Below are 8,554 nucleotides of genomic sequence, written 5' to 3' on the forward strand. Positions count from 1 at the left end.
GCTTCTTGACAGTTTGGGTCCCAGTTCCATGCCTCTGGTTTGTTGCACATTTGGCATAGCACAGACCTCACAGGCTGCTGTGAGTCAACATAAGCCAAACACTATTTTGTTACCTGTTTCTATTGTTATGGAAACATTCTTCACAAAAAAGGGTAAATGAGATAAAAATTACAATCAACAGATACTTAAATACTTCTTTTTGACATTCTGGTCTGTTCAGCTCCTGACAAAGATTATTCCTTTAGGCATGCGCCCCCAGCTGGGGGAAATGCTGTGTAAATTAGAACCAACAGGCACTGTTCAGTTAATTACTAGAGTGCTTCTTACTGTTCAACAAGCAGCAGAAATACTCACAAACCTGTTGTGAAAAGACTTCAGCATAAGCGAATCTTGAGTGGTATGTCATGGAAAATTAAAACAGTTTATAAACAGATTAAAATGAATGATGAGACAGATGCCAGCAAAGGTAAGACAATCAAAAATATTTTTAATTTCTACAAATGGACATTCATATATCTGGAGAATATATATGAAGAGATGTAGAGTCCTCATAAAATCCTGATGGTCTCTGTGTTTAGAAAGTTTAGTGTATACACCATCTTCATGTACAAACTAGTAATTTTTTTGTCATGAATAATAGGAAAAACTCTTCAAAGCTGAAGCTGACTTTCTTTAATACCTCACAGGGTATTAAATTATAACATGGCAATAAGTAAACCCATTTCCATAGGGTTTCTGTGGCAACTTTCATTTTGTCAGTAAGTCCAAGGCTCTGTTCTAGGTGGTTTTCTCCAGAGTCTGCTTGATAATCCTTATTTCACTAATGTTAGTGTTAGTTGCATCCTTGCATAGATGAGCATGATAGGCTGCAATTTAACTAAAGTGGAGGGTCACTAACAGGATCAATTTATAATTTAGAGTATAAAATGCTTTCACATCTTTGCAACAAAATTCTGTCCAGGTTAGGAATGGTTTGGGGTTTTTTAAATGCCCGTTGTCTTTCTTTTGGCTGTTCAATTACATTTAGTAAGTTAGTTAGATAGTTGTTGGATAGCCTCATCTCATTAATTAAACTCTCTGCTACAAAATATTCAGTAGTGTCCTAATGTTAGTCACTGTGTCAGGAAATACACAGAATATCTTTAAGGAAGAAAATTTGCAATTGTTTTTGGTCCACATCCAAGAATACTGTTCCGTACATGTGCACTTGCTCAGATTTTTGAGTACTTAAAGACATAGTATATCACCTCTGAATGCTTAAAATAGCCCTATTTTTCTCCTGACTGTAATGGACCAGAAATCTCTATGAAACTTGATGTTAGAGTGAAAACCTTCATACCAGCTCACGGAAATTAATTCTTTCAGAAGGATTTTTCTGAGCTCAAAGTCTGCACTTGGCTGTTGGTGAGTTTGTGCTTGTGTTGCTGCATCCGAGACTGCCATCTCCTGGTTGCGCATACTGTAGAAACAGAGACTTGGGAACAGCACGGAGCCTTGCTAAGGGAGTACAGTAGACGAAGGAAACCCTTTGGAACTCTGCTCTAGTGTGCTCTGATAGGACAGGATCCAAATGCTTAACTCATATTTTGTCTGTTTCCACTAGGAGAAACTACTGTTTTCAGAGGCAGGGTTTCTTTGCCTCAGCCCTCCTTATTTACTGGGCCAGGTTTTTTGTTCTTAATTTCAAACTTCTTTCCAGATTTTTCTATTTCCAGAATCTTGTATTTTTTCTTAGGTCTATTCTACCAGGAAGTTTTTTTCTCCCTTTTTTTTGCCCTTTTTTTTGTTTTTCCTTTGTACTACCAACTTGAAACCTTCTCCTTTGATTCTTGCTTTTTTTTTGTCTGCTTATTACTAATTGCACTCCATGTCCTCCATCCCTCCTCAGTGACTGCCATTGTCAAAGCACATCTCTCAGACAACAAGTGCTGCCTCTTTTTCTCACTTCGACATTTGGTGGTTTTTACTATTATACCTGTTAGACACATGAGTATTTAATTGCTTTGGTATGCATTATTAATAGAAGTTTTGTCACACCCTTCAGCTTCAAATAGGTAAGTTAATGACAAGATCCAGTCTTTGAGTATTGACCTATCCTCCAACATAACAATATGTAAGATGTTATCTCTCAGGAAACAAGGATGAGCTGTTCTAAGGATGTGCCTCCACCCTTTTATTCCTTTGATAGCAGGCTTAGATTTACAGTTTTATTCCGTCCTCTTTCTAGTAATTTGTTTCTGCCCTGGCCACTTACCAAAACTGCCCCTCAGTTGTTTCAGTCCAGCTTGTGTTCCCATGGCTTTCGTGTGGAACAGCCTGAGCTTCAAGTATTCCTGCCGCTCCTCCTGACTGCCATTGCCTGCCCTTGCTTCACTTCTCCAGCTTGCATGTCTTTTGTTCTGAGAGGAATGACTACAACAGTGGTCACTGACTTCATGCCGTAACCTGGAATAAGATTGTGTTCCATGCCAATATTACTCCATACAAGAAAGGGAAGAGGAGGAAGAAGAAAGAGCAGAGGCTTTACTGAAGAAGGGCTAAGGAGCCTGGGGACAGGAAAAATGATGGAGTGATGGATAGGAACTTTGAGATGAGGCGTGGTACTTCTTCCTCTGCCCCCTCCTTTCAATTCCCATTTATTATGCCTATAACCTATTGAGTGTACTTTTCCACCTAAGTCCTGTAAATTTCCTCCAATTCAAATAGAAGTTCAGGAGTGAGTGGAACTGTATTCTATCATTTGGTGTCCAGAGGGTCAGAAAAGAGAGGACTTCTTCCATAAATTTATACAGGTTAGGAAACATGTTAGAAAGAACTTGCAAAGAATTTGTTATCTATATAAAATGCACATCTAGGTGACTCCCTCTGTGTTTGTTTGGCCATGTAGAGGAATAAGCATGTAAAGGAATATCCCACTTAGATAGGGATTTTTAACCAAAAATAATTCAGTAATTAATCAGTTGTTTCTAACATATCAACTTCCTAGGGCTGACTGCATACAAGAAGAGCTTATGTGGGTTGAATGAAAGATGCTGGTGCAGGTGCCATACATTCAGACTGGCCACCTGCCTTAGAAATTTTTGTGTGGTGTAAGTTGTAGCTTTGATTTTCTACAGAAAAAGAAACTTGTTAAATATTTGCTCTCTGAGAAGAAAAATTATCTTCATTTATTAGGCTGGTGAGGCAGGTATCATTTGGAGAGTAACCCTGAAATAATTAAAGAGCATCTAGCTACAAAAAATTCCAAAATACTGTATAGAGGCTGCCTCCAGAGTGTTGTAACATTATGGTTGTAATAAATGACAGCAGCTGTTTGTGCTGCCTTACTCTGTTGGGTCACTTTGTGTTCATAATTTGGCTCTATGCCCACAGTCCTAAACGGTATTCTGAATAAATTACAGCAGTTCCTCGTTGAGAGAGTTGTACATCTTTGCTGCAAGTAACTGTTGAATAGATATGACATATTTCTTTTTAGACACTTCAACTGAATTCTGATAAACTGCACAGTCTGAGAAATATGAAATAAAAGGTTTTTGTAAGGCTAAGATAATATTTCTATTCCTTTGCTTCCCTTGAACTATAAGAGGTTTTTACAGAGGATTAGAATTAGGATTGGGGTACCATTGAAAGCCAGGTACATTTAAAATACAGGAAGTTAAACTCCTCAAGGCATCTCACTGTGCATAAAAAAACCACCTTGGTTATTGTCTTGTAAACTCTTTCTAAAAGACAAACTCTTTCTCTTGTGCTATCAAACACATGGCAACTAACACAAAGTAAAAGCCTGATAAGAAGCATATGGCAAATACATATATACAGTATGATAACAGATTAACTGATTAACTTTAGCTATGTGCTGTTTTTAAAAATTTGGCTGATTTGTCTTTGTGATAAGATTTTTCATTTTAATTTTATCTAAACTTATCTAACACACAAGTAAAAAGGAACAGCCCATCTTTTTATCTGGTGAACTGCATTCAAATTAAATGAAGCTAAACAGCAGATATTGTCTTTATCTTTAGTATCTAAGGAGTGTTTTTATTTTATGTTAATATCATTACATCTGCCAAAGCTTAATGCTTTGGGAATTCGAGCCAAAGTTCTTTATTTTAAGCTTAGCTTTTTAGAACTGTCTTTCCTTCAACTAGTACAAACATTTTACATTGTTCCTACATGTCAAGTAATTTTTTTTAAAACTCTGACAGTGAAGAGCAGCTTTAAATTTGATATTTGTTCAAGGCTGGAATTGTTTAGGGCTTGCATGTGTTTATGTTCTTTTTCTTTTGCTTTGTTGGTTTTGGGGGTTTCTTATGTTAATTTATTGGATTATACTGGTTTAAATAGGATTTTTTTTTTTTTTTGCATTGTATTTTGTATGACAAGATAAAGCAAATAGAAGCAGTATGCAACCTGACTGTTTTTCTCCTAGAAAGAGGAAGCATTTTTTACCAAAAATAACCAGATTGAGGTTGAATGCATCAGCTTACAAATTCTGTTTTGATTGGAACAAACAATCCCATGTATATACACTTAAAAAGCAAAAATTAGTAATGGTGGGAATACATTAGCGTTAAATTGACATGGATAGCCAAGAACTGTAAAAGAAGTAAACTAAACTAGTTTGAATTCCTATAGTTGGAATTCAAGAAGGTGCTTTAAATATTTAAAAGTGTATATAAACTTTGGCTGTTGTGCATTATATATACACATGTATTTTCACACATACAGTTTTATGCATGTTCATGTAGTCTTTAAGTATGTATGTGTATATGCATCTTTTATGTATTTATACATGTAGATACACACATTTCTGCAGTGTGTGTGTATATATATATGTGAGAGGCAAGTATTTTGTAGAGTTTGAATTCTAGGTTACATCCAGGTTATTTTTCCAAGTTACCATTCTAAAAAGACAGAAATATTCTTAATCTTTAATGAACAGAAAATAGCAAAGAACAAGCCCTTTACCTTAAATTCCCCACATGCATCTTCAGTTAGCATAATAGCCATGTAGTAGTTTATTCCAGGTGGCCAAAAGCTTGGTCCAGTTAAAATGAATTGGGAAAGGATTTAATTTTGTATCTGCAAGCAACAGGCAAAAAAAAGATCCATGCTTAGGTAGTTTCTAAAGCCTGCTAGCTGCTTGTTCTCGTGGTGTCCATACCTAGGGCATATAACATTGCATTTGAATACTGGCATTTAGTTCCACAGTTACATTCTAAGTGACTAAATACCTGACATTACATTAGCATGAAGAGGAAGGAATGGATTCAGTGCTAAGTATCCCTGTAGAATGTTTACTTCTTGGTATTTCTCTTTGTTATGCAAAGCATTTTAGGCTATGAGCCATGCTATGGTACACAGTCTTATTTGCATTTCTAGTTGTAGATATTTCTTACAGTTGCATGTACCATGTAGCAGAAAAGTGAGAGGGAACTACCAATAACTGGTTATTCTGTAATGTTAGATCCTTTATGTGCAGTATCTGCTTTATCCCCAGTTGAATCACCTTGATTTTCAGTCTAGCTGCTCCTTAACTGGTTCATAAGCTATTTTTCACAACTGCTTACAGATCCTAGACTTTCATGGTGCAAAAACTCTTCATCACTTAAATAATTTCTTCTAAACCTACACATGGATTTATGTGGACCTCAAGAAATACAAGAACAGATGAACTAACTGTGTGATATCTATTTAATGTACATGTTGCTTGCAGTTCTGACAGTGCAATAATTCTCTGCTGAAATGAAAGAACATTACAAGAAATAGTATTTTTGAAGACTTAACGGTATTTTGTTTCTTTTCCCTTAAACCCTTATTAAATTAATATAATTCCTTCTTCAGACCTAAGGTCAACTGCCTTAAAATGGCTTTCACTGCTAGTGAAGCAAAGGCTCAAAAGCTAAAGGACTTTGTAACTGCTATTATATTTCTGCTCATGGGGAGGCTTGTGTGTATTTGGCAATTTAGTTTGGATACAATTCTTTTTTTCTATCTGATCTATGCCATAGGAAAAAAAATGGACATCATGAAGAATTTCTTCATGGAATGGATTGTTAAGCATTGGAAAGGACTGTCCAGAGAGGTGGTAGACTCACCATCCCTGGAAATGTTCAAGAAACAACTGGATATGACACTTCATGCAATGCTGTAGTTAATAAGGCAGTGATTGGTGAAAGATTGCGCTCAATTGAGATTGAGCTTAGAAGACACTTCCTACCTAAATGTTTCTGTGATAGAATCATCTCAATGTGATCAGATATAGTAAATACTGTCCTATATACCCTTGAGGGTTCTGAAACTTGCCAATGACTACCACTAGTCATACTAGTCACACATTTGTGCAGTCTTCTGGAAATATGAGAATCTGCTTGTACCTTTCTAAGCAGGCTGAAAATGGGAACTCCAGCCAATAGCAGTATTCTTTACAAAACATGCTGCATTATCCCATAAAATGGTAGATATGGGGAAAAGATGTACCTACGTTAAAACAAGATTATGGGGTAGACTGCCAGCTGTGCAGAGCCTGGCAGAGACTTCAAAGTAGAATTCTGACAGGCTACTGTCATAAATTGATGATGGCTGCAAAAGGAAGCGTATTCACAGAGCAAGGCCCAGACTTTAGGATCTGGGCATTGGAATTCACTTCTTCTCATAAACACTGAAATGATGTACAATCTTCTGGCTTACAACCTTAACTGGGCAGATAGTCTTTAACACAGATCACTATATATATATATATATATATATATATATATATATATGTTTCCACTACATTGGAATTATAGATATTAAAGGCTGAGATCTCGGAAGATAAATATACAGAATAAAGTTACCAAGATATAATGTACCAGTATAAAAATACCAAGATACAATATCTACTACCATACAAAATACATGATGGGCAAATACATTAAGATACATTTAAATATTTATATCTCTAAACATACATCTCTATACATCTAAATATTTATATCTCTATTTTGGAGAACATAAATAAACATATATCATCATTATATTGTATTTTTACAGGCAGCAGACTTCACAGGAAAACAAGCACTGAAGCAGATTAAAGAAAAGGGGATCAAACGACGACTGGTATATCTCACCCTGGAAACAGATAATGTTGATCCAGAGGGAAATGAAAGTGTGTGGCACAATGGCAAGGCAAGGACTGTAGTTCATGTTGCAAAAAATCAGTTTTAATTCTCCCTGAACAGAATCTTTGTGTTTCAAGTGTGAATGTATTATTTCTATTTTACTGGCCCAGAACAATTTGAAGCTGTGATAAGCACACTAATCTTCAAGCAAAACTAACTAAATACCTACAGAGAAGATGTGAAATACTGTCAAGTCACTGAAACTAGGACTTCTTCTTCTGCAAGTTCACTGCTCTTCTAAGAAAACACTTTTGCTACTCAAAAGAAATTAAACAACAGCAAAGTTTGGGGCTGCACACTTCAACATAGATTATGGGTTGAAATACTCACTAGCAGTCTAATTGTTATAGATAATAAGCATATGCATATGTATTGTATATGTTCCAGTGAAAACTTAATTGAACATAATAAGAACAGACTATTTTTTAAAAAGCAAAAACTTCCCAGTTTCAGGTAGTGTTGCACTCTGTTGAGAACATTATGAACTGCATGACACACCTGAAACTTGCTTGATGTCTGACGTGTATAAACCAAAATGTGAAATGTCTAGTTGTTTGGGTGGTTGGCTGGGGTTTGATGTGGGTTTGTTGTTGTTGTTGTTTGATTTTGGTTTTGTCTTTTTTACTTTCAGAAAATCCACTGCATCTTGAAAATAAATACAAATGGTTTGGTTTTTTTTCAGGTTATTGGCAATACCACATCTGGATGTTTTAGCTATGGAGCTCAGAAGAGTCTAGCTTTCGCATATGTTCCCATGGAACTCAGCAAAGTTGGACAGAAATTGGAAGTTGAACTTTTAGGTAAAAATTATCCAGCAACCATTATACAGGAGCCACTGGTGCTGACTGAACCAACAAGAATGCGCCTTCAGAAAAAGGGTGAAAGTCCCAAAATATAAACACAGACAAGGATACAGTAAGTCATGCAGTAGGAAATTGTGCCATTAATATGCATAAAATTAAGAAAATTAAACTACTCACATTTTCTAATTACTAAACTCAAGATCTTCATTGCCATACACGATTGAGAAATTCAATGGCATTACTTCCTAATTTCCTGTATGCACTGTTCACATTAGAGAACTGAGCAGAGTTGATAAGCTGCCGTGTGTTCTGCTTCCCAGGAGCACTCAAGAGCAGAAAGTGAAAGGGATTGAGTACATCATTGATTCAGCTTGCTCCCACATTGGCTGGCAGATCTGTGTTAATCCATATGAGAAATGTGCTCTTGATTCTGTCCAATAGCAAATTCCTCCCTCACACTCACAGTTCCTCCTTTGCCTAGCCCTGAGGTAAAGTAGCTTATGCTGTCTTCTTTACACATCAATAGCAAGCTTACGATAAAATCATGTCACTAGTTCTACACAGAATGCTTCATAAGGAATTGAAGAACAT

At 36.1% G+C, this 8,554-nt stretch overlaps 1 protein-coding gene across 1 annotated transcript in view; it reads left to right on the plus strand.

Annotated features, from left to right (window-relative positions):
- DMGDH (dimethylglycine dehydrogenase) overlaps positions 1-8,157 on the plus strand; it is a 38,760-nt gene extending 30,603 nt beyond the window's left edge. The window contains exons 15-16 of the mRNA XM_030258596.4: positions 7,033-7,167; positions 7,843-8,157. Coding sequence (XP_030114456.4) covers positions 7,033-7,167; positions 7,843-8,058 — 351 coding nt within the window. The 3' untranslated portion in view covers positions 8,059-8,157. The remainder of the gene's footprint in view (positions 1-7,032; positions 7,168-7,842) is intronic.
- The last annotated feature ends 397 nt before the right edge of the window (positions 8,158-8,554 follow it).

This window comes from Taeniopygia guttata, chromosome Z, assembly GCF_048771995.1.
Source record: "Taeniopygia guttata chromosome Z, bTaeGut7.mat, whole genome shotgun sequence".
Classification (NCBI taxonomy): domain Eukaryota; kingdom Metazoa; phylum Chordata; class Aves; order Passeriformes; family Estrildidae; genus Taeniopygia; species Taeniopygia guttata.